The 24,013-nt window shown below is 58.1% G+C and overlaps 11 protein-coding genes across 11 annotated transcripts; 4 read left to right on the top strand and 7 right to left on the bottom strand.

Annotated features, from left to right (window-relative positions):
* Positions 1 to 140: 140 nt before the first annotated feature.
* On the bottom strand, positions 141 to 785 carry CMQ_5102 (uncharacterized protein; the record flags this gene model as incomplete). The annotated part of the gene is made up of 1 exon (XM_014318847.1): positions 141 to 785. The coding sequence occupies one exon, from the start codon at positions 783 to 785 to the stop codon at positions 141 to 143; it is 645 nt and encodes a 214-aa protein (XP_014174322.1).
* Positions 786 to 1,200: 415 nt separating this feature from the next.
* CMQ_5318 (uncharacterized protein) lies at positions 1,201 to 3,263 on the bottom strand (the record flags this gene model as incomplete). Its single annotated transcript, XM_014319063.1, has 2 exons — positions 1,201 to 1,368; positions 1,626 to 3,263. The coding sequence occupies 2 exons, from the start codon at positions 3,261 to 3,263 to the stop codon at positions 1,201 to 1,203; spliced, it is 1,806 nt and encodes a 601-aa protein (XP_014174538.1).
* Positions 3,264 to 4,143: 880 nt separating this feature from the next.
* On the bottom strand, positions 4,144 to 5,163 carry CMQ_5245 (sorting nexin-3; the record flags this gene model as incomplete). Its single annotated transcript, XM_014318990.1, has 3 exons — positions 4,144 to 4,172; positions 4,283 to 4,955; positions 5,044 to 5,163. The coding sequence occupies 3 exons, from the start codon at positions 5,161 to 5,163 to the stop codon at positions 4,144 to 4,146; spliced, it is 822 nt and encodes a 273-aa protein (XP_014174465.1).
* Positions 5,164 to 6,393: 1,230 nt separating this feature from the next.
* Positions 6,394 to 7,386, top strand: CMQ_5116 (pre-mRNA splicing factor; the record flags this gene model as incomplete). The annotated part of the gene is made up of 1 exon (XM_014318861.1): positions 6,394 to 7,386. One exon carries the CDS (start codon positions 6,394 to 6,396, stop codon positions 7,384 to 7,386), a length of 993 nt encoding a protein of 330 aa, XP_014174336.1.
* A 451-nt stretch (positions 7,387 to 7,837) lies between these two features.
* On the bottom strand, positions 7,838 to 8,792 carry CMQ_5150 (uncharacterized protein; the record flags this gene model as incomplete). Its single annotated transcript, XM_014318895.1, has 2 exons — positions 7,838 to 8,696; positions 8,779 to 8,792. 2 exons carry the CDS (start codon positions 8,790 to 8,792, stop codon positions 7,838 to 7,840), a joined length of 873 nt encoding a protein of 290 aa, XP_014174370.1.
* Positions 8,793 to 9,682: 890 nt separating this feature from the next.
* Positions 9,683 to 10,720, bottom strand: CMQ_5271 (ccch and ring finger protein; the record flags this gene model as incomplete). The annotated part of the gene is made up of 1 exon (XM_014319016.1): positions 9,683 to 10,720. One exon carries the CDS (start codon positions 10,718 to 10,720, stop codon positions 9,683 to 9,685), a length of 1,038 nt encoding a protein of 345 aa, XP_014174491.1.
* Positions 10,721 to 12,713: 1,993 nt separating this feature from the next.
* On the top strand, positions 12,714 to 18,521 carry CMQ_5341 (nuclear migration protein; the record flags this gene model as incomplete). Its single annotated transcript, XM_014319086.1, has 4 exons — positions 12,714 to 13,181; positions 13,252 to 18,075; positions 18,186 to 18,345; positions 18,409 to 18,521. The coding sequence occupies 4 exons, from the start codon at positions 12,714 to 12,716 to the stop codon at positions 18,519 to 18,521; spliced, it is 5,565 nt and encodes a 1,854-aa protein (XP_014174561.1).
* Positions 18,522 to 19,319: 798 nt separating this feature from the next.
* On the bottom strand, positions 19,320 to 19,914 carry CMQ_5335 (60S ribosomal protein; the record flags this gene model as incomplete). Its single annotated transcript, XM_014319080.1, has 2 exons — positions 19,320 to 19,698; positions 19,811 to 19,914. 2 exons carry the CDS (start codon positions 19,912 to 19,914, stop codon positions 19,320 to 19,322), a joined length of 483 nt encoding a protein of 160 aa, XP_014174555.1.
* Positions 19,915 to 20,352: 438 nt separating this feature from the next.
* Positions 20,353 to 21,104, top strand: CMQ_5325 (40S ribosomal protein s9; the record flags this gene model as incomplete). The annotated part of the gene is made up of 3 exons (XM_014319070.1): positions 20,353 to 20,417; positions 20,541 to 20,639; positions 20,693 to 21,104. 3 exons carry the CDS (start codon positions 20,353 to 20,355, stop codon positions 21,102 to 21,104), a joined length of 576 nt encoding a protein of 191 aa, XP_014174545.1.
* Positions 21,105 to 21,351: 247 nt separating this feature from the next.
* On the bottom strand, positions 21,352 to 22,423 carry CMQ_5203 (thioesterase family protein; the record flags this gene model as incomplete). Its single annotated transcript, XM_014318948.1, has 2 exons — positions 21,352 to 22,268; positions 22,324 to 22,423. 2 exons carry the CDS (start codon positions 22,421 to 22,423, stop codon positions 21,352 to 21,354), a joined length of 1,017 nt encoding a protein of 338 aa, XP_014174423.1.
* Positions 22,424 to 22,724: 301 nt separating this feature from the next.
* CMQ_5267 (indole-diterpene biosynthesis protein) lies at positions 22,725 to 23,624 on the top strand (the record flags this gene model as incomplete). The annotated part of the gene is made up of 1 exon (XM_014319012.1): positions 22,725 to 23,624. The coding sequence occupies one exon, from the start codon at positions 22,725 to 22,727 to the stop codon at positions 23,622 to 23,624; it is 900 nt and encodes a 299-aa protein (XP_014174487.1).
* Between the last annotated feature and the right edge of the window lie 389 nt (positions 23,625 to 24,013).

Raw genomic sequence — 24,013 nt, 5'->3', positions numbered from 1 at the left:
ACAATCACTTGTCGCTCTATTCAACAGCTGTCCGTTCATAGCCTACCGAATATAGACTGCTCTAATTTCCTACGCTGTCGGAATAGGTGATAATCAAAACCGGACCGACGAAACTCCAGATATGCCCCTAACAATCGCTGTCACGTGCGCTCGTCTCTTGCCGTTTCGGTTCCCTCTGTCCTTGCAGTCTGTTCCCCCGACATCTCTCCACTCTTCGTCTCTCTCTCCGTCTCTGTCTCTCCTTCCATCTCTCCTCCCATCTCTCCTCCTGTCTCTCCTGTCTCTCCCGTCTCTCCCCCCGTCTCATAGTCCACGTCCCAGGCCGCCAGCCCGTCGTCTTCCTCGCCGTCTTCTGGGATCGCTGGTTCATCCACAAGATCCACTCGACTCTCATCCGAATTCTCCACTCGGCTCTCCTCCATCTCATCCACCTCCTCTTCCACCTCCTCTTCCTCGTCTGAATCCACCGGCGCCTGCAACACCATCACGTCGCCCTCCTGCCGCATTCCCGTCAGCGCCACCTGTGCTTCCCACTGTCGCTGTCGTTCCAGCTGCAGCCGTTCTTCCTGCTGTGCTCGCATCTGTTCACTCGATGCCGTCCTCCTCGGCTGTGGCTGCGGCACCGGTTTCCGTGCCACAACGCTGCTCCGTCTGCCAGTCACTCCTTTCACTCCTCCCCCTCTCGACAGCTCTCCCGGCATCGGCAGCGGTTCTCCCGGCGGTGGCAGAGGTCGTCCGCCGCCCATCGGCTTGCTCAGGTCCAAAGCTTCGCCGCTGCTGCTCATTCGCCGCTCGCCCAATCCCTGTCGCGCTTTGCGGTCCGCCGCTGCTGCTGCTGCTGCTGCTGCCCGTCGCTGTAGCGCATTGATGCCCCAGCGCTTCGCTGTCGCTGCTGCGCCCGTCATGGCCGCTGCCAGCGCTGCGCTGCGCTTGTTGTTGGATGACAGCTCCCTCGTCTCCCTCGTCTCCCTCGCTTCCCTCGTCTCTCTCGTCGGCGACGTCGTCGAGCTATGTCCTGACGTCATCGTCGTGCTGCTCGTATTTGTCGCCAGCGTCTGCATTGCCGTCTCGCCCTCGTCGTCATCGTCTTCGGACACGGGTGCCAGCACCTCTCCTCCTCCTGCCTCTGCTTCTTCTTTTGTCTCCTCGCCCGTCTCTCTGCAGCTCTCGTCTTCTCCGCCCGCAGACTCCCCAGATGACTCACCCTCTTGTCTCTCTTCCGCTCGTCGCTGTCGGGAACTGCGCGAAAGCCACTTTCTCGATGTGCTGCCCGATTCGCTGACCGCCTGCTGTTGCTGCTTGCTCTTCTTGGGCGACGGCCCCTTTCCGTCCGACGACGACGATGTTGACGACACCATCGCCGGTGCGCTGTAGTTCTGGCTAAGCCTCCGCAGCCGCAATACCGCTGGCGACACGTTCTCGCTGCCCGTCGTCAGCGTTGCTGCTGCTGCTGCTGCTGCTGCTGCTGCTGCTGCTGTCGTTGCTGCTGCTACCTCGGCGTCTACGCCATCCGTCTCGATGCTGTCTTCGGGCCCGCCTTCCATCCTTTCTCCTCCCTCCACCATATCCCCTCTCTCCACGCCCTCCCCTCCCTCTACCCCTTCTCCTCCCTCCTCGCCTGGCACGCCGCTGTCATCCTCCCAGACGCCCCCTCGCCACCGCTTCCGCTCTGTCCCAAAGAACGGCATATCCTCCCAGAACGGCAGCACCAGGCTCTCCGCAATCGTCTCTTTGATCTTGCCCTCGATCATCTGGATCACCAGCGGCCATGTCAGCTGCCGCGCCGCGATGATCGGCCGGATCTCCATCTCTACCTTGGGCATGTGCCGGAACGTAAACCACAGCCGGTTGCTCGGCGGCGCCTTGATCTTGAACAGCACCGGGCCCTCCAACCGTGTAAAGGCCACCGCCAGCGACGTCCGCACCTCTTGCGTCCCGATCGGCGTGTTGACCCGCAACGTCGCCGCCACATCCATCCCAAAGTGGCCCGTAAACCGCACGTCTGCCTCCACCACGCACTCGCCCTCGGCCGTCAGACTGCGCAGCCGTGGCGACGTGATCTGCGGCGTCGTCGTTCCCAGGTCCACTCGCTGCACCTCCAGGCTCGCCACAAATCCCGGCCGTGGAGCCCGCGACAGCTTTGTCACAAACTTGTTCTTCACAAACGCCGCCAGCTCCGGCGTCTGGTACACCCCCAGGAACATCCGGCCCACCAGCGCGTTGAGCCAGCGCATCTCGGCCGCCTCTTCCGACGCGTGCAGCCGCTCCATCAGGCTCGTCAGGTGCCGTACTTCGATCGCCCGCGCCCGTGGCTCGCCCAACCCCCCCCGAGTCCCCGCCGCCTCCTGGCTCTGGCTGCGCAGCAGCGCAAAGTAAAAGTCCTCCTTCTCCGCACAGTTGTCGCTGTACAGATACCATGGCTGCGGCACCGGCGCGTTGTGTGCCCGCACTGCTCGCTCCGGGTGTCGTGGTTTGAGTTGCAGCGCATTTCGCTTGATAAATAGCTCTCCCTCCGGCACCACCCGCTTGCCCGCTCCTGCATACACCGTCACGTCGTGATCTGCCAGCTTGATCACGTGACGCACATCCACCTGTTGGTCGTCGTCAAACAGGATCAGATGGCCGTGCCGCAGCACCACGTAGAACATGTTGCGTGCGTTCTTCGGCCGCGGGCTGGCCGCACTGCTCACCTCCACCATCACCGGCCCGCTGCCCTTGCCGCCTGCTCCGGCTGCCAGTGCTGCTGCCGATGCCACCGCCCCCTGTCCCTGTGCGGCCCCGACGACTCTCTTCCCGCCGCTGACCCCACCGCCTGCTCCGGCTCCTCCGCCCGAGCTGCTCCCCTTCTTGGTGAGCATGTTGCGGAAGAAGGTCTGGTACACGCTCGGGCTGGGTGGCGCCACCGTGTTCGGCCCCACGGTTGACGGCTCCACCGGCTTCGAGTTGACTCCAATGGCCACGTATTCGCGGAACACTGCAAAGTAACCGGCCGTCGCAAAGTCGTCTACATGATGGTGATGCTGGTCGAACCGGCTCTTCTTCTCCGTCCCGCCTCGGTGGCCCTGGTCGTAGTCGTGTTCGTGTCCGTGTTCGCGACGCGCGTTTTCCAGCGCCGCCAGGTCATCGCCAGGCCGTGTCAAGCCGTCTGCTCCATCGCCCGGAGGCACCGGCTTCGTGTAGACGTAGATGATCGCCGCGATGAGGAGCGGCAGAAATGTCATGCCTCCAAAGAGGTAGACCACGAGAAAGGCCGTCAAGCCCATCGAGCTGGCCCTTTGCAGTGGTATCGTGCAGAAAGAAGCTCTGTCTCTCCTCCACTCAGACTGGGGCGCTTCGGTCAGACTGGCATCGCACAGCCATGTCCAGAGAAACAGAGAAAATCGGCGATTTGGCGAAAGAACGAAAGAACGAAATGGACAGGTATGAAGCGACAGATGAAATGCGCCTGTCGTCGAAGCAAGGGAACGTGTCCCAGAAGTGTCGGAAGTACCGAACAGGTGGATCTCGTCACAGAACACGACTTGGCGTGTGTTGCTGGCAGTCTCGCAAAAGCTGGCCGTCTGTTGTGCTCAATTGTCCTCTTGGGGTCCCTGGCTTTCAGCCGTGTGCGGGCAGTGGCGGCCTGGATTGGCTGGGGGCTTCTCAGCGGTGCCGTCCACCCCCACACCCCCTGGGAAGGCACGCTAGCAGGGCCGTAGCTCCTGCCTACCCTACGGCGACGGTACCCTGGCGCACACGTGATGTCACACTACTGTAGCATAGTACGGCCAGCATACGAGCTTCTAGACGAGAAGCACAGGCGGTCAAGCAGATGAATTGTTGGCAGAATCACGCGGCTTCCCGAACGATGTAGGCGCTTTTGTAAATTGAAGAACGAAGCAAAGCCGCTGGGCATACAAAACATGCACCCTTCGTCCCTGTCCAAGACACATGACCAATCTCGTGTTAATCCAGCTGGGCTCCTCCGCATTGCCCTGAAATTAGAAATCGATCTGACCACCTGTGTATCTGCGGCAGGCTGCGGCAGTCTGTGCGTTTTGCAAGCCAGCAGACCAGCAGGCCAGCAGAACAAAGGTCGCCGAAAAGGGAAGACAAAAGAAAAAGAACTCTGCAGATGCAAATGGAAAATGGCGTAAAACTTGTTCACCAAGCGTTGCGGTCCCAGTTCGGGTCTATTGCTGTCAGTCTGGGGAGGGTCTGGGGCTGAAAGAAAAGGACAGAAGAGAAGGACAGAGATGGATGGACACGCCAAAAAAACATGTCCATGTATATATAAACCAACCTTGCACGAATGCGGCCATGACTTTGCTTCCCGTCTGCAGCAGCGGGTGGCCGACGACAATCTTGAGGAACTTCTCAAGGCCGGCACGCCGCGCCTCGATCACGTCGTCGCTGAAGCGGTTTGTAAACACCTTTCCTGGCAGCGGCGGAATCGTCACGCGTGCACTCTCGCGCTCCAGGATGTCGCGAAAGTACTCAAAGTCGCTGTAGCGGCGCCGCACCACGCTCTGCCGCACCTTGAACGCGGGGATGTTGGTGCGGCAGACGATCTCGTAGTCCGTGTACATGTGCCGCCCGACCCCGTGCGTTCGCGGGTTGCGCACCTCGATCTCGAGAAAGTTCTCTGGCGGGCCGTAGATCTCGTCAAACGACTGCGGCCGGCTCTCCGGCAGCGTCTGCATGATGGGCCGGTGAAACGGCGGCGAGGCCGGCGGCGACGTTGACCCGCTCGATCCTTTGGACGACGTGTACGACGTGTATGACGTAGACCCGAGTCCCCGCGGTACTCTGGCGGCGGTGGCCGGGGGCGCGGTCGTCGGGTTCGGCTGTGGCGACGCCGTTTTGACGGTTTTGGTGGCGGAGGCCGAAAAGAGGGGTGCGGATGGGGACGCGGCGATCGGCGGACAGCGAGACAGAGTCCCGACAATGGTGCAGACGTGGCGAGGCGAGGTGTGCTTCGAATGTCGCTCACCGTGGCGAAGGAGACAGATCGACGAGCAGGAACTCGGGCGGAAATGGGAAATAGGAATCGTGATCGCTGACCGAAGTCTCTAGAGCTCTAAAGTGGGGCAATTGCACAGTGTCGCATGTGCCGCTTGGACAAGGCAGCTCAGCACCGGCTCTCAATTGTCGGCTCGTGTTCTTGTCGGCGCATGCGAGCATGCAGAGCACTCGTGCGCAGACTCGCATCGGTCCTCGAGCTTCACCGACAGAGCTTTGGCCTAGATAGCATCATGTCCACGTATCGCCTCTTTCAGAAACCCAGCTCTCGCATCCCACCCCGGCCACACTGTGCCTGAAAAGAGAAGGTGGGGCTGGTCTGCCTGCTTGTGGGGTACCAGGAACACAAGGCTGGGCATATTTCCGGGAGCGAGATTGTACGAGTATACGAGACGATGGAAGGCGAATAATACTCCTTGATCCCTGGTCTCAGGGTCCTTGATATGGCCATGGATTGCAAGACCGCGGCATAAATCAGGATACAGCCCGCCTCGCAGGCGGAGATATAGGGGAATCTGGCGATTTAATGGCTACAGTAACCTGTCTCCTCTATGTGGCAGGTTGATTTGGTACAGCAAGAAGCGAAATAAAAAAGCGACCGTGATAAGCACAAAGCCATACGAAATTCCAGCGCCAAGCCGGGGAAGCTTTAGATAGACACATAGTGGAGTGCCTTTTCAACTTGCGGCATTTCCGTAAACGAGCCAGCAATAAGAGTCGCAATCCACAATACGTTACATCGACAGATCACGGTCGTAAAGCCTGGGGTTTCAATGCTACACATCCAGCAGGTAGTAAGATACTATAGCAACTACGTGTCTTCATTGGAAAGCAAAAATATACTCTTGAATTATTGCACTGTATCCGGTGAAGTTAATAATAGCAATGCATAGTAATGAAGAGGAAGATATTTTAGGAGTACATGCAAAATAATCTCCAGTTGTGAAGGAATCAACGCAAATAAGCTAACATTGATGCGAAACAAGACATCTCAACTTATGTTCCACGTAAGCCCCAAATCGAGCATTTTTTTGGTTCCTCCACGTGCTCATCTTCTCTTGCCATAATTTGACCAGGCGCGAAGCAGCTATTTCGTCACGTATTGAACAGAGCTCCCGCCCAAGCGCGGTTATTATCCAGCATGGCCACGTGACAGAGAGCTGCATTCCGCCCTAGCCTCTTCTGGTAATGAGGTTGGCACCCAATTTTTCCCATCTCCAACTTCACCTCACTTAGGCAGCTGTTTGTGCAGCAACCGATTCGTTCTCTCAACCAGCCAAAACCCTCGTCTCGTTGCTGGTTTCTACTTCACTCACAGGTCCTTTTTCCGATTGCCGTTTTTGGGAATCTGTCTTCGGCCAGACCTGCACCACGCTCATTCGATTCGACAAGATGGCGAGCAACGGCGCGGCGCCGGCAGCCGCTGCGGCGACGCTGGACCGCATCAAGCCACCACAGGGGGTCATTATGCCGCCGCCAGGTGAGATCCGTGAGGTGATTGAGAAGACAGCCGGCTATGCGGTGCGGGGTGGTGCCGGCATCGAGGCGCGGCTGCGCGAAAACCACGGCAACAACCCGCGGTTCAGCTTCGTGACGAGTCCCGACGATCCGTACAACGCGTACTACGAATGGCGCAAGGAGGAGTACCGGGCAGGGCGGGTGACGGCCGTGGCGGCCGGTCGTGTGGGCGAGGGCCAGGCGGGGGCGGCTGGCGGGACGGCAGACGGCACAGCAGCAGCGGCGCCCAAGGGCCCCGAAAAGCCGCCAGACTTTGCTTTCTCGGCGCGGCTTCCGATCATGAACGCCAAGGACCTGGACATGCTGCGGCTGACAGCCTCGTTTGTGGCCGTGCACGGCCGGCGCTTCCAGACAAGCCTGCTGCAGCGGGAGGTGAACAATGCGCAGTTCCAGTTCCTGCTGCCGAGCCACTCGCTGCACAACTACTTCCAGCGGATGGTGGACCAGTACGCAGCGGTCAACAAGGATCTGGGGGTGGCGGTGGCGCCCGGAACAAATGGCGAGGATGGCAAGGACGGCAGTGGCGACGGGGACAGCTCGGCCGCCCGGCTGGCAACGCTGCGACGCAACGCCGACGACCGATTCGCAATCCTGCTGCAGGCTAAGCAGCGGATCGCGTATTCCGAGTGGGAAGAGGCACAGCGCAAGAAGGAGGAGCACGAGCGCGACGTGGAGAAGAAGGAGGTTGAGCGCATCGACTGGACCAACTTCACGGTACTGGAGACGATTGTGTTTGGCGACGAGGACGACGCGGCCGCACTGCCGCCACCGACGTCGCTCAACGACCTGCAGTACGCCTCACTGGAGGAGAAGAGCAAGATGACGATGGCGGCCAACCGCATGATCGAGGAAGCCTTCCCATACTAGGCGGATGCGGCAGCCGGCGACCACACAGGCGCAAAATCATCCATCAACCATTACATGCAACGATACCCAAGTCCAAAGAGAAAGATGGCGAAAGAGCGAAAGAATGAAAGAAGAAAGATAGGGATCAAAAGCGTGGTGTACGAGTACGGAGCCGGTGGCTCGATATATAGCAGCTTTCCTTCCTCTCATCTTGCATGGGGTTCGGACGGGACGGTGTGCCCACAAGGCTGTTCCTTTTTCTCCCTTTTCGTTTTTAGGCTTCCAGGATAGGACTACATAGCAACACGGCGTCATTCTTCATGTCAAGCATGAGAAAGCAGCAGGAATCGATGAAGATGAACATTTGCTAAACGTAAGTAGAGCATGTCCGACAGCCAAGCTAAACTATCTAAGTAGGATTTAAGAGCCAACAAAGCAGCGCATCTTCCTAAAGACCTCCGTGTCCAGCTTCTCAGTACATCCGTGAGCTGTGGACGTGACTGCCGCACCGGTCGCAGTGGTGTTGTCTCCGGTGGAAAGTCGTGTGAAGCCTTGTCGGCGACAAGCTAAAGTGGGGGTGGGAGCCACAGCAGTGGGCGTGGCAACCAGAGACTTGGGCTTGGCCGTAGAGATAGAGGTCGTCGCAGCCGTGGGTCTGCTCGACATTTTCTGTAGCCGTGCTCTCGCTGTCCGCAGCGTCGGCATCGGCACCGGCGTCAGTGTTGGCCGCTGCGTTCAGCGCGGTTTGCACATCTTTCTGGAGCTCGTGGATGCTTGCCAACACGCCGGCCAGGTCGCGCTCGATCCGGCTGACAGATTCGGTCAAGCGGACGATATCGCTGTTGTCGGACTGGGTGGACCCAAGGATGTCTCTCACGGAGGTGTCGACCATATCGGAGCGACCATTTTTGTCGTGCTCTTTGTTCTTATTGCCCTCTGTGGTGTCGTGCTTCCAGGTCGGCTTGACCGCTGCAGCCCCGACAGGCCTCTCGGGAAGGACGCTTGAAAAGAGACTGGGGCGAAGTAGAGAGGGCGGATAGCGGGAAGCCGTCTGGTAGCTATCCGGAGCAAAAATACTGGGACGAGTTCTGTCGAAAGTCGTCGGCAGCAACGAAAAGCCGCTGTCGGGTTTGGGCTTCGGGGCCGTATAGTTCGAGAAGCCGCTACCGAAGCCGCGGTCTAAAGAGAAGGTGTTGGAAGCATTGCCTTCATTTGTGACCTTGATGCCTTTTCCGTCGTCTTTGTCAAAGCAATTAGAGCACGTGCCAGAAGCGGCTCTGTCGTGGCCCGCAGAGCCAGGGGCAGAAGACGTCAGATGATGTGAGCTTGTCCTGCCGTAGTGTTAGTGGGCTGGCAGATTGTGTAGAAGACAGAAGACAATAAAAAGTATGCAGCACAATACAATGCACTTACGTTCCCAGAGTCATGTTGGATATAACCGAATGAAATGCTGATATGCGTAAAAATTGGTTGAATATAAGGAGTAGCTATAACAGCGGAAATCTGCTGTTTTATGGCAGAGTCGAGACAGTTGATGCTGAGCACAGTAGTAAACGAAAAGATGGCAAGAGTTTGAGGCAATGAGATATAAGCAAGAAGCAACTCCTCAAAGAAGGCAATGAGGCGAGATACTTATACTTTTTGTATATTAGTCTACAAACAATTGCCACAGCCTCTACAAATGCATCCTGTCTAACATCAGGCCAATGGGTCAAAACTATGCCAAACGAACAAGTAATCCACAGACTGTCTTCTAAACCTTCCCGAGATGCGTCTGTTGGGAGTTTTTGAGCCTCTTCATTGGCTAGACTTGACTACTAACGACTATCCTGTCAATCATAATCGACTGCCGTCTAGTCCGCTGACTGTCCAGGAAACTGGCTGCTGTAAGCAGCCAGCAATTGATCAGCACAAGGCAGCTGGCCCTCTGCGACCATTTTCTGCGGCCCGAGGTTGACATTGCTGGTGAGGCTGCGCCTTCCAGTTCGTTGCTCGTGGCCAAATGTGGCTTGACTGTGGCTAAGTAGAGCTAGACGATGCTCGAGAGCCGCCTCGTCGCCTAGAGTCTCGTCGCCTAGAGTCGTTGTTCCTTCTTTTGTTTACCACAATGGCATTGTGTGTAATATGCATATGCATCTGAAATTGATGCGCTGAGAACACAGGTTGTTAGAAATCCTAAACATGTCCTCTTTCCCAAGCCGAATTGTGACCGAAACGCCGTCCTAATGCTGCAACACCCCAGTCAACGTGATGAGCCGGATGAAAGCCACTTGCTTTTGGTTCCTGTTTTCCTCCAACCTGTCTCTGCAGCTCTTCCCTAGTCGGCCTCCTCTCCGGCCTCCTCCTCCTCCTCACTGCTGAGCTCCTCGCCGGCGTCGATGGCTGCCTGCCGCCGCTGTGCCGCCCGCTCCCGCTTGCGCTCCAGCAGCTTGCTCAGTCGCTTGGCATTGTTGAAGACACCCGTCGTTGCCGATCCGCATGCCGCACAGGTCGGGTCGCGCCGGTATCGCGTCAGCGCGCAGCGCTCGCAAAAGTAGTGTCCGCAGCGCGTCACCACCGGCTGTTTGTAGCTCGACCGGCAGATGATGCACGCAAACGGAATGTCGCGCAGCATCGCCTCCTCGTCATCGCCGTCATCGTCGGCGGCAGCGCCTGCGCCCGCATTCTTGCTGCGGTCTGCACTGGCCACCACCGTGCCGCCCAGATGCTTCTTGCCCTTGGTCACCGCCTCCCACTCGTTGTCGAGCTGCCACCCCTGCTTGTAGTCTTCCCGTGCGTGCAGAAACTTGCAGTTGTCGCCAAAGCCGCAGAACCCCGTCAGTTTATAGTCCTTACAGACGTCTGGGGCGAAGTCTGTGATGGTGATAGTGCGGATGTTGGCCGCTGACTTGACGGGCCCGACCGATCGGGCAGCCGGTGCTGATGCCGGCGTGGCTGTTGGTGCCGGCATCTTTGTCTTTCCAGATTTGCCGGCCTTACCAGACTTGCTGTCGGTGTCGTCGAACCAGTGGCTCTGCTTCGTCGCCGCGTCCGAGTTGGACAGCAGAGCGCTCCGGTCGGTGATGTGCAGTGGCTCCTCCAGTCCCGTCGACGAGGACGTCGCGGTCGCGCCTGTTGGCTCGGTGAAGGCGCTGATCATGCCCGCACCGCCGGTTCGCTTCCGCCGCTTGATGCCGCGTAGACCCCCGTCCGAATCGCTGTCGCTGTCGCTGTCGCTGTCTGCTGGTCGTGCTGGAGGTGGCGTCGGCGACCGCTTGCGCATGTTGGCCTTGGCCTTTCCCCGGCCACGCGCCTTGAAGAGAACAGGCGCTATGAGCGCAGCCGGTGCCGAAGAAGGTTCCGTAGCGTCTGTCATGATTTCGTTGCGGTGGGTTGGCAAGAGAGCGGAAGCGCAAAGACGTGAATAGAGCCGTTCTGTTGAAGGATTATCAGCCACAGGAAAGCCGAGCTAGACGTGTGGCGAAGCTGCTTACATCATCGCGATCGTTATGAATCGTCCAGAAGCGTGCTCCGTGCTCGTACTAAGCCGTATTCAACTGGTGCAGATGTATCAGACATCTCCAGCATGATTGGTCGCAAAGGTTAAACATGAAATTTGTTGGGCCTGTGGAGTTTCCCAAAGCAAATTGGACATTGGCCAGATTGATGCGATGGCTGCCTGTATCTGTTCGACGAGGTAGGATACATACGGAGTACTCCGTACGAGGTATTGCGAGAGACATGGTGATTAAAAATTGCCGCAGCTGCCTGTTTACCGCACGACGTTGCTATTACGTGCACAAGCATTGCATGGCCTCGTATGCGCCCGTCATACTCCGTACTCCGTACACGTAGACGACCCCTGTCACATGTGGCAGAGTCCAAATAGCATAGACGGAAAGACGCCTGCTGACCTTGGGTAGGGTCGTGCCTTCTTCAGTTCAGAGCCGTATCGGGTCGTGTGGATACGCTACGGCAGCGTAGTGCAGTAGCACCTTTTGGCTGAAAACAGCGCGGCGCCTTGTTATGATGCGACCCTTCACGTTGGGTTGACCTTCGCGCCTGCTTTGATGTCAACAATGCGCTGGCTCTTCGCCACGACAACAGATTCCACATTCCCTTCATTCGCCCTCACCCGCCGTTTTCTTTTTCTTTGTCGTGTTCAATTCTTCAGTGGTTCTGTTGTGTTTGCCCGACAACTACGAGTGTTCTATCCTCCCATACCCGCTCTTGATTGGTGCTTGTGCTGCCTCTGCTGCCTGCAATTGTTTTTATCGGATTCGAAAGCAATCGAGAGCGATCTACAGAACACAAACGGACAAGGAAAGGCCAAGACGGCGAAGGCACCGTCGGGTGGAAGCCGATTGACATCAGACTATTGCTGTCCAGAAGCTTTCTTCTGTCCTCTGCATCCACTTGCTGTTTTAGCTGCCCGACTCCTGTCCATACAAAAGCTGTATGTGACCCTTCCTAAAAACGCGTCACATTTGGACCCCACAGCTACGCTCCTCTCGCCGCTTCTCTCTCCTCCCCGCCCATTTGCATAGCGAATAAGATTACGGGGGTATCGACTGCAGATATCAGAGCTTTGGCTGCAACAGAATCCCGACCAGTGCTGTGTTATCCTTGCTGCTGTGTCGCATTTTTCGTCAACGAGGCAGTTCTGCCGCTCGTCTTCCGCTCCCGTCGTTGGCCTCACCTTCGCCTGTCGTCTCGGGCGCACTCGGGTTTTTGAGTCTGTTTTGTCTCGTCTCGATCGTGCCCGCACCACAGTCTGAGTGCAGTTACACTATCCCGATCGAGGCGAACAGAACCACGGAAAGGTAATAATGGAGAAAAGAATGTAGGGGAGGATTGTCTTAAATTTTGAGTCCCCACTACCGTATTATTTTCCTTTTTTTCTGCGCCTCTCCTGATTTCACTCGGTGCTCTTTCTGACTCCGTTTTGACAGCAGGGCCGATCTACCACAACCATAGCGGTCGCGCTCCGTGGCTTGCCATCTCCCCCCCTTACAGAAAGCCCGAATTCTGTGCGGACAACAAACAGAGTTGAAAGCCACCTCACGCACTGCCCATCGGGCGCCGTTCCTTTTTTTCCGTCTTTCTTTCTTCCCTTCAGTCTCTCTTTTAATTCTCTTTTCGAAAATCGATTTCGCACCTTTTGCGACACCTTCTCCGAGCGACACGCATTTTTATTTTCGACGCAAAAACGTAAATTCTTTCTACACCAACCAGACGTCGCTGGATGAAGCATATGCCCTCGTGGTAGTCTGGACGGGGCTTTGTTACAGCCCGTGAGCTCCCCTTGGGGACTTTTTGCCTTGCTGGCTCTTTTCGCCTGAGAAGCCGGTGAATATCCAAAGGTCAAGATGGCTTCGCAGCAGGATGGAAGTCCGGTCACGCCCACACCGCTGCAGCGGCATTCCGGCGTCGACCGGTCGTCGTTCTCCCTTCACCCACCCCGCCTGAGCATCGGTTCAGGCCACCATTATCGCTTCGCCGACTTTGACGAGGGGTCCTTTTCCGAAAGTGCAGGCGTCTCGGCCGAGCAGGCCAAGCGTGCTCTGCGGGCACACCTCGCTGAGACCGAGCGACGCATGGCCGAGGCTGGGCGCCTGGGAACTGCACTTGTTCAACAACAGAAAGAGTTGACGGAGAAGCTGCAAGAAGTCGAGACGCTGCAAGAAGAATCCGAGTTGTCACCAGAACTCAAGAAGAAGCTCGCCGAGCTAGAGAAGGAGTATGACGATGTGGCCCGAGAAACCGCTCGTGCTTTCCTACCGAAGAAGCGTGTTCCTAGCAATGAATCTACTGACTCGCCGGATGCGAGAGGTCGGGTACGTTTCCACCGCTGCATACACTCTTCCCTGGCCATTGCCCTGGGTCCCGTCTGCTAATGAGCCACAGAGATCTTTGAGTCCTTCTAAATACGAGACCCATGCCTCCGGATCGCCTAGCAAGTTGACTGTCTCGAACCGCAGACAGCGGAACCAAAACTCCAACCGGGTTCACGACATTGAGTTCGCTGCGGAAATTAGCACGTCGCTGATCTCGCAGGTTCGTGGGCTGCAGGCACTTTTGGCTGAGCGGGAGGAAGATTTGCGCGATACAAAGCAGGACCTTGCTCGGCTGGAAGACACTGCGGATACGATGCGTGAGCGTATCAAAGAACTGGACGAAGGCGAGCATCGCTACAAAGAGGAGAACTGGAATCTGGAAACCCGCATCCACGACCTGGATGCTGCCCAACGTGACGCCTCCGACAAGGATAAAAAAATGGCTCAGCAACTGGCGATTCTGCAGGCCGACAAGGTCAAGACGCAGCGGGAACTCGATGAACTGAAGGGCGTGCACGCTCGTCTGGTTGATGAGCACGCTGCGATCGTCAAGCTCAATGACATCGAACTCGGTACAGCGAAGCGGAGCATCATCTTGGCTGATGGTGAAAAGGCCACGATGCAGCGCAAGATTGACGAACTGACAGGACTCAACCAAGAACTTGCTCGTGCCGTCTCGATGCAGCAGCGTGTCCAATCCGTCATTGGCGAAGCTGTCCCTGCAAAGAGCGACGAGGACGCTGATACTTCCAACGACCAGGGCACGCCCGATCACTCGCCACCTGCCTCTCCAGTCAAGGGCACGCCTCGCCATCCTGGTCTCGAGACGGAAACTTTGAAAACGTCCCTCCTCCACGCCCAACGCACTGTACAGAGTCTGCGCACCAACCTTCATCGCGAGAAGACAGAAAAGCTTGAGCTCCGGCGCCTGCTGCAAGAGACTCGGGATGACCTGGAACGTGTCCGCGCCGATCCTAACACGGCTGCGGCTGCGGCTGCAGCTGCGGCAATCAAGAAGAACCGGAAAGACGTGCGCGAGAACCAGAAGCAGTTGCGGCCTAGCCAGCTGGGCGGTCCCCGTTCAAGCCGTACAGAACTCTTCATCATTGCTTCGAACGACCCTGACTGGGAAGAGATCGAGAGCGAACCGTCTCCGTCTGGCTCCGCAGCCAGGGCACGGAGACGGGGCACGGAAACCAGCGACCAGTTCGATACGGCAAACGAGGGTGTTGTTAGCGACGCGTCATTTGCGACTGCCAATGAAGGAGCCGAGACGACCACCGACGCTTTCCATACCGGCGCAGAGGACCTTTCCAGCGACGAGGAGACTATGACGGAGACAGACCAACGTCCTCGTGGCCGAGCACTGTCTTCGAGAGGGAGCGGATCCGTATCTACGGCAAGAGGACCCCCAGCTCAGGATCCCGACGCAGCCAATCAAAGCACCGCCTCAACCTCTGATGATGAATTCAAGTCGCCTAGGACGCCAACTGCCTCGACATCTGGTAGCACGTCGCACATGCGGACGCGCTCCAGCCGCAGCACGCTAGCTTCGCACCGCATACGTCGTATGGCTAGCATCGAGGACCCCGGCAGTAGCCCTGCTGGTCTTCAGGCCAGTCCGTTCAGTGCTACTGGGTCTCCTGGTGTCGGCCTGGGCCTGAACTCAATTAACAGCACGCCACGGGTTATCGGTCTGCAACAGAGCCTGTTTGCCGAGCTGGAGGAGCTGAACGAGAACAGCGATGAAGACATGGCCAGCGAAGGGACACCGATTCGCTTCCGCAGCCCACGGTCTCTGACGCCATCTGCAATTGCCAGGACCAGGAGCACCAGCAATCTGTTCCGCGGTCGGTCTCCGCTGGCCCAAGTTCTGTCTACTTCAAAGGTCGTTATGGTAGACCGGGCTACTCTCACGGATTCCGTCACGATTTTGCCCTGGTCTGAGGAGGAAGAGAGACAGGAACAGCTGGGCGGCCTGGCACCTGAATCGCGGCCGACCTCTTTCCTGTCTGACATCAGCATGGGCGAGCGGCTGAAAGAGTTCCCCTCACCTCCATTGACGTCCGTACGCGGTCTCGCCCTGTCTCCTATTATTCTTTCGCCGCCACCATCGAAGCCAATCGAAGTCGGCCAGAAGACGGAGGATGACAGTGGAGAGCTTCAGGCTGTCGGGGAACCACCTCTGGAGCTGGCGATGTCTGTCATTGTTTCGGTTCCAATTGAGCCAGTGGCAGAGCCAGTGATTCCTCCGTCCCCCATCATCCTCGCCCTGTCCTCTGTTCTGGCAGAACATGTTGTGCCCCTCAGTCCATCAGAGCCGGAGCCCCCTGTCTTCACCTCATCAGCTCTTCATGCTGTTAATGTCAGTCCTATCGAGACGGAAGTTCCCGAACCGCCTACATTTTCACTGTCGGTTGTGCTGGTGGAGCAGGTTGAGCCCATCTCGGAGCCCGAGCCGGAGGAAGCTGTGCCAGTTCCCATGGAACCGTTTTCATTCACAGCTATGCAGTCGCAGTATGTGGAGCCGATCGCTGAGCCAGAGCCAGCGCCACCAGTCTGGGAACCATTCTCCGTCTCAACCGTTCAGTCACAGTACGTCGAGCCGATTGCAGAGCCAGAGAAAGCTTTGCCGCCGGTGGAGCCGTTTGCAGTTTCGGGGTTGTTGTCACAGCACATTGAGCCAGTCTCTGAGCCGGAGCGAGCCCTGCCCCCTCTGGAGCCATTCTCGTTCTCGGCGGTCCAGGTGCAGCACGTTCAGCCAGTGTCTGAGCCTGAGCCAGTGCGAGCACTGCCTGTTCCAGAGCCGTTCTCTTTCTCCGATGTGCAGACGCAGCAAGTCGAGCCGATTTCAGAGCCAGAAAAGGCTCTGCCTATTGCGGAGCCGTTCTCGGTTTCCGGAGTCTTGTCGCAGCACGTCGAGCCAATCTCCGAACCAGAGCGCGAGGTGGTTCCGTTGGAACCATTTTCTTACACAGGTGTGCAGTCGCAGGAAATCCAGCCTGTATCCGAACCAGAACCACCAGTCCTGCCGCCACCGTCACTTTCCGTGTCTGCGGTGCAAGTCGAAGATGTCGAACCGGTGTCTGTCCCCGAAGAGCCGCTTCCAAAAATGGCCGTGTCCGGCGTCTTCTCTCAGGACGTCGAGCCTGATGTCATTGCGGAAAGCGAGGATGAGAAGAAAGATCTGGTGGCTGTGGCTGCTCCTCTGGTGTCTGTCAACTCCATTGGAACGCAGACGGACGAATGGAAGCCTGTGCTTCTTCCTGGGGCTATCGCTACTCTCGGTGCTGCGGCAGTGGCTGGCGGCGTATTTACTGGCCACGAAGTCGGCTCTGTGATCTCTGACGGACAGCGGAGCCCTAAGAGGAACGCTTTCATCATACCCCGCGATGGCGACGAGCTTTCGACCGCGACGAGTTCGCCGGAATCTCGCCAGGCGCCAACAACGCCGAGCAAGTCTGCTCGTGGTCCCCTTATTGGGGGTTGGTCTAAGCACACTGGTCCTCCCACTCCAGTTATCGCAGAAGACGAGACGCAGCAGTCGCCGAGCACTGATTATCTGTCGGAGACGCCAGAGTCTGACCGTGTTTTCAAGGAGATTTCAGCCAACGCGAACTCTGGGAATGTCGTGCGCAGTATCGCCGCCGAGGAGCCTGTCCGTTCTCTGGAGGCCATTGGTGCTACGCCATATGTTGGCAGCAAACCGGCGAAGCAGTCTTTTGCTGTCGGCGCGATGGGGCAGAATGTCCTGGAAGATGGCACGGGCAGTTCTATCAAACGCGGCAAGGCTATCGATGCAACTGGTAGTGCGGCTCTGCATCGGCCTGGCTCTGCAACGAGCAACCGGCTCTCGACGGACTTTTTGCCCCCGCTACCAGCCAACCACAGAGAGGTGATCGAGGCTGCCCGGAGCGGTTCTGCCGGCTCTATGGGAAGCAGCGGGCCTGCTGCTGTCGCCGCGCCTGGTGGCATGGCAACATGGCGGGCACAGACGCCGACAGGAGCAGCTGCACGGGAGTTCCATTATGCGCACTATACCGGGACACCGACTCCGAAGGCCAACGTTCGCAACGGTGCGGCCGGCGTGGGCGAGCTGCACGCGCCGTCGCGGCCTTCGTCTCGTATGAACGCAAGCAACGCCGGTGGAAGTGTTGTACCAGGGGCGATGGGCTCGCTCAGCCGGCAGACATCCGTGTCGTCGTTCGCGTCGGAAGTCAATGCTCGGTTCAACATACACGACGGTGACGTCTTCGGAAGTGGGGCTTCTAGTCACATTGACCCGCGCATGATCCAGGCTATCACCCAGACCATGATAGGCGAGTATCTGTGGAAGTACACGCGTAAGACTGGGCGCTCGGGCATGTCTGAGAAACGGCATCGTCGGTACTTTTGGATCCACCCCTACACGCGGATGCTCTACTGGAGCGATCAGGGACCGTCTGCCGACAGCCGCGTGGAGCAACGGGCGAAGAGCGTCGTTATCGAGGGCGTGCGCGTTGTGACAGACGACAACCCGATGCCTCCTGGCCTGCACCGGAAGAGCCTTGTGGTGATCTCACCCGGCCGCACGATCAAGTTCACGTGCAGCACTGGTCACGGCCACGAGGTCTGGTTCAACGCGCTGTCTTATCTGCTCCTGCGTAAGGAGGAAGGGGCAGAGGACGAGGGCATGACGGCCAACGGGGAGCAGATCACGCGGGAGGACGTGGAGGAGTTCAACCCTGCGTTTGGGCACCGTGCAGGCGCCAGCTCTGCCCAAGCCCGGCGTCAGCCGCCCGTGTCGCTGTCGTCGTATAACTCGCGGACGACGCACAACGAGTCACCTGCGTTTGGGATGACGATGAACGTGCCGACGTTGACGCCGACGCCGAAGAAGAACACGAATGGCCGGGTAGGCTCCTCCATCACGCCGTCTCGGTCGGCAGCAAGGATCGCGTCGCGAAATCGCCTGAGCCGTATTGGCGGTTACTGGCGATCGAGCCAAAATCGCTCTCCACGCAGTTTAGCATACGCAGCCACCGGCAGAGCAACAACGTGCCGCAAGAAAGCGGGATATACGAGGCCAGCGAGGTCAACGACAGCGCCGAAGATGCTCGTGCTCTCTTTGTGGCCCAGGACCGGGAAGCTGGCCGGCTCGAGAACGTGCGGGCCTGTTGTGATGGTGAGTCGACTCGAGATGCTCTCTCGGACCGCAGACAGCAAGAATGTGACTGACATGGCACAGGCAAACACGACGTCGGCACGCTGTCGCATAGCACGCGTCGCAACCGACACTCGCAGCAGCCCACATCGACGATGTCAACGCCCACTCATAGTACCGTCCGTCACCGGCCTTAGAGCGCCGTGCTCGTTCCGAGGTGGTGTGTGCCTCTTCTGGTGCAGTGTTTCAGTCGCTTGGGAGCGCTCCAGGCGTATTCCCGTCTGTGTTATCTCTTTTGTGTTTTTGTCCGTTCATGTTCACGAAGCATTAACTGTTCGTTCATCCAACATCCCTTACGACCTTACGTCTCTCGTTTCTTGCCGAGTCTGTTTCCGAACTGCCGGCGTTTTGCTCATACTGCGCATTGTGCATGAGGGCCGTCTCTTTCTTTTGTTGTTCGTCGCGGCACTGAAAGTGCTCGCACCCGTCACTCGTTTGGATTATTTTCCGTCTTTCTATACCTGGGCGCACATAGCTCTAATTTCCTTGCCTGGTTTTTTTTTTCTGCGCTGCTTGTTCACCATGGTGAGGAGCATATGGTCTAGCACATTCTTGTTGGGAGGTTAAAGCATGGAAAACCAGAAAAAACAGTATTCGCTTATTTCACCTGACAAATCATAACTAAATTGCACGTGTTGTTGCTTGCGTATATAGCAGCCGTGTCCCGCAAATCGGTGCAGTCCAGCCGTCCGGTTTGCAGCAGCTAGCATTGATCTTTTCTTTATTTTGTTTCTCTTTTTTTCATTTATTGCTGTTTTCCGTTTGCACTCCCTAGAGACTAAAATAAGAGCATGCATGTCCCCGAATCCGTGGTTGTTTATGACGTAAAGGAATAAACGGACAACACATGGAATAATAAACACCCAGTAGATCCTCCCAGTGCACAAACGCTCCTGTTCCTCGGCGTCCTCTCGTCCTCTCCGCGGCCATCCAGCCTAGATGGCGGTGTCGTAGGGGATCGGGGTGACGGTCTCGGGTGCGTTGCCGTCGAGCGACAGGGTGTGGGCGGGACGCGGCATGGTGGGCAACCGCTTGAGCTGGACGGGCGTGCCGGTGGCCTTGGCCTGCTTCTTGAGCTCGGCGTTGACCTTGACGCGGCGCAGAAAGTCGTCGCGAGACCGGGACGGCGAGATGTGCTCGATGCGGACGTTGACGCGCTTCTCAAGGTACCGGTGCTTGACCTTCTTGTAGATGATCACACCGACGGCGTTCTTGGCCACGTTGTAGATGACGCCCGTCTTGCCGTGGTAGACCTTGTGGGGCATGCCCTTCTGGACGGCACCGTTGGTCTTCAGGTCGACGATATCGCCCACCCTTTCTTGTTAGCGAGCGTGGCGGAGAAGGGAGAAAGAGAAGCAAGAGCGTCGTTTCTCTGCAGAAAGAGCGCAAATGGTCAAGAAAACGTCTTCCGCCAAATCGTACGTACCGGTATGTCTTGAGATACGTGGACAGACGGATCATGCCCTTCTCACGGAACTTCCGCGAGAAGGCGTACCGCGTACCGGACCGCAGACCTGCGCTCTTACCCATGGCGACGGTGGGTTATTGGATGGAGGGAAAAGGAGACGACGTGGACGACTGCACTTGCGATGGTGCTTGTTGTTTTTTCGAAGTCCCGGGGCGGTACTGCGAAAAAGATTTGGCGATTGGGTTTGTGTCGTTGAATGGCCCCCGCGAAATTGTTGTCATGCAAAATCTTTTAGGGCCAAGTCGGTCGTGGGAAAAATTAAAATAAAGTGTGTGGGCGTGCCGGGTGGCGCCACGTGACGTTCAGCGAGTCAGCAGCGTTAGCAGCCACACAAACCTAGGGCAAAAATAAATTTTGGGGGGCATTTTTTTCTGCTTGCGTTTTTGTCGACTCCCCTCCACTTAACCTTTTCTCACATCTCTCTCTTTTTTTTCTTCCATCGCGAATCGCCCAACGTCGACGACACCAAGGAATCGTCCCGTCTCGATCACTGTCCCAAGATGGCTCCCCTGTCGTACTCCAAGACCGCCAAGGTCCCCCGTCGCCCGTTTGAGGCCGCCCGACTGTTCGTGTCTTCCCCTGCCATCCTCACCGGCCACTGAGCAGGAGCGTGTCTCTTGCCCATGTCGTTGTGAGCAATCAGCTAATGGAGGGTTGTGGGTTTTTCTCCTCTTCCCCTGGACTACAGTGACTCCGAGTTGAAGCTTGTCGGCGAGTATGGTCTGCGCAACAAGCGCGAGGTGTGGCGTGTCATGCTGACGCTGTCCAAGATCCGTCGTGCGGCCCGGTGAGTGGTCCTGGATTGGTTGGGCTGGGAGTGCAGGGTGCTAACAGATGCAGTCAACTCCTGACGCTCGACGAGAAGGACCCCAAGCGGCTGTTCGAGGGCAACGCCCTGATTCGCCGTCTGGTGCGTGTCGGTGTGCTCGACGACTCGCGCATGAAGCTCGATTACGTGCTGGCCCTGAAGGTCGAGGACTTCTTGGAGCGTCGTCTGCAGACGCTGGTCTACAAGCTGGGTCTGGCCAAGTCGATTCACCACGCGCGCGTGCTCATCCGCCAGCGCCACATCCGCGTCGGCAAGCAGGTCGTCAACGTGCCGTCTTTCATCGTCCGTCTCGACTCGCAGAAGCACATTGACTTCTCGCTCAACTCGCCCTTTGGCGGCGGCCGTCCTGGCCGCGTCCGGAGAAAGAAGGCCGCGGCCGCCAGCAAGGGCGACGGCGAGGAGGAGGAGGAGGAGGAGGAGTAGACGCTGTCCGGTACGAATACACACGGTGACAAGACTGGAAAGACGGCGGACTGTGCGAGATGATATAAAAAAAATCCGAGAGAATGGAAAGAGGGCAAGAAAGGCAAGAGGCAAGAGGCTTTTTTGCTTTGCCGCTTTGCCGCTATTTCATTTTTATTTTTTATTTTACAAATTGGGCCCGACGGCCGGGTCGATGGAGAGTAAAACAAAAAGCAATAAAAAGAGAAAAATGATACTACTTCTTGTTCTACATGCTGCTCTTAGTGTGGCTCCGCTCCGAGAGGTTGCGCGAGGCATCGAGGATGAGCGAGACGTGATGGCTGAGGGCGACGAGGTCGTGGTGGTCGTCCAGGATGACGACCTCGAGGTCGAGGCGGCCATTGCGAATCTGCTTGGAGGCGATGCGGACAAAGAGCCACTCGACACCATCGGGCGGCAGGGCCTTCTTGACGTCGAGATTGAGGGCGAGGGTAGGATACCAGAAGATCTGGCTGGGGTCAAAGTAGGCATCGTCGGGGTCATCGTCAGACTGGGGCCGATAAGACTCGACGACGTAGGGCCAGACGTCGGCGACGAAGCCGAGGAGCGTGTTGGTGAAGCGTTCGCCGGTAGCTAGGCGGATCCACATGTCGACGATGGAGCGCTGCTGGGGAGAGGGATGATGTTTGGGGGGGGATTCCGGCTGCTGCAGCTGCCACTTGGGCACGTAGAACTCGGTCTGGGCCATGACGGCACGATAGCTGCCGGGGGGAATGGGCCGGCGCTGCCAGTGGTCGTCGACACCGTCGCGGCCGAGGCGGGCAAAGTCAGCGGGCGGTGGTGGCGGCGGCAGCGCTGCCGGCTGCAGAACATAGCCGGTCGGCAGGCTGAGGCCGGTCTCGCGATCGAGGGCCGAGTTGGTCAGGTAAGCCACGGCCTCGCGGCGCGACTGGCCCGGCGTGATCCAGGGCGCCTGGGTGGCCAGGGCATGCTGGAACAGGCTGACGTGCACGACGCTGGTGCGCTGGCCCAGCTTGACCTCGTCGACGACAAAGACGGCCGGCCCGATCTCCGTCCGGCTGACGTACTCGACGTGGGCAATGACCGTGTCGGGCTGGCCACGGCCGGCCAGGTGCGTCTGGACGACGCGCAGGAAGCAGCTGGCGATGAAGCCGCCATGGGGGACTGCAGGTCAGCAGGTGTGGGTGTGCGCAAGAGTGGCACGGACAAGGTAGCTTACCGGATCCGATGCAGTATCGAGCCGGGAAGTTGGCCCCGTATGTGGTGGCATCGAGGCGCGTGATGCGGGTGGCCTCGTCAAAGTTGGGGTCGGACGTCATGCTGAATGGTGTGTAGAAGGTTTCTTTTTCAGTATCTTCGTCCGTTCTTTGGCTTGTTCGACGCAAGTACGTTCATCTCGACTTACACCCCAGATTCACCGAGGCATGTCAAAAAGACGTATGAGTAATCACAGCGGACTTATGGGTCTAGCCGAGGTCCACTTCTTTCGGGCTTATTTCAACAATTCGAGCAGCATGTGCAGCCATATGGCGAGGGCGCCATTCTGTAGGGGATGTTGAGGCCATGTGAAAAGGGCAAGGGGGTTTTCGTGTTCGTGTGCACATTGTAGCAACATCGACCATGGCCGTCAATGCAGCGAGCGACAAGGGCTTCCCGGGCTTTGAGCAGGTGACGGAGCAGATCTGGATTCAGCGTGTGGACGAGCCGACGACTGCTGCTGGCGATCAGCCGACGACGGTGCTGCTGTTTGGCTGGGGCAATGGACAGCCGCGCCATGTGGCCAAATACGCGGCCGGCTTCCGCGTGCTGTTTCCGCAGGCGACCATTGTGGCCGTGCTGTCGCCGATTCTGCAGGCCATCAGCCAGGGCGTTGACGATCGCACCGAGGCGATGCGTCCGCTGGTGGACCTGGTATGGGGACCGGCGAGCCTAAGCCAGCGTGACGTCGATGAGCGTATCCTGGTCCACGTCATGTCCAACGGCGGCGGCATCTTCTATGCGGCTACGCTGAACGCGTATGCGCGCAGCCATGGCGCCGCCATGCCGCACGACCTGCTCGTCTGCGACTCCACGCCCGGCGGCGATGCCATCGGACCCAATCTCTGGTGCTGGGCGCGCGCCGTGGCCCTGGGCGTCGCCGCCTACCTGCCGGGCGTCCCGTTTGTCTTCACGCAGGCGCTGTGTGCGGGCTTTCTGGCGATTCATCACGTGACCGAACACGTGATCATTCGCCGCGAGTCGGCCGCCACGTTTAGTTGCCGTCTGGTCAACGACCAGGACTACGAGACGGCAGCGGCCCACCGGCTCTACCTCTACTCGGCCGAGGACGACATCGTCCGGTGGCAGGACGTGGTGGCGCACGCGGCCGACGCCCGCCAGATCGGCTACGACACCACGCTCGAGCGCTTTGCCGGCAGCCCACACGTCGGCCACATGCGCCAGCACCCGGAGCAGTACTGGGGGGCGATCGAACAGGCCTGGGCGCACTCGTGGAAGGGCAAGGGGGCGAATAGAGGATAGCGGGCTAGATAGCTGGCATGATGCTGGCTGGAAATGACACTAGACGAGAACGATCGGTGGCTGGCTTGGACAGCAGCGGAGAGGCTGTCTTGAAGCTGTGTACACCGTGCTCGGTCTGACTGCAATCCGTCAGCTTCAGCCGCAAAAAGGGAGATTGAAGCTGTAAAGTCGCCATCCCAAGTCGGTCTCCCCATGTCACCAGAGAAACCTGCCAGGACGCGTCATTCATGCTTGGCTCTCGTCTGCAGCCTAGAGCCAAGAGCTGTCCGCAATGGTTTGCGTCACCTATGAGGGGATCGTTCCTGCACTGCCCCTCTGTTGCCAAATGGGGAAATCGTGGGCCGTCACTGCCTGCCCTACCACTCCTTCTCTGCCTTGCCATCCCCCCC

This window comes from Grosmannia clavigera (genome assembly GCF_000143105.1).
Source record: "Grosmannia clavigera kw1407 unplaced genomic scaffold GCSC_132, whole genome shotgun sequence".
Lineage (NCBI taxonomy): Eukaryota > Fungi > Ascomycota > Sordariomycetes > Ophiostomatales > Ophiostomataceae > Leptographium > Leptographium clavigerum.
This window is presented reverse-complemented; position numbering and strand designations above follow the sequence as displayed.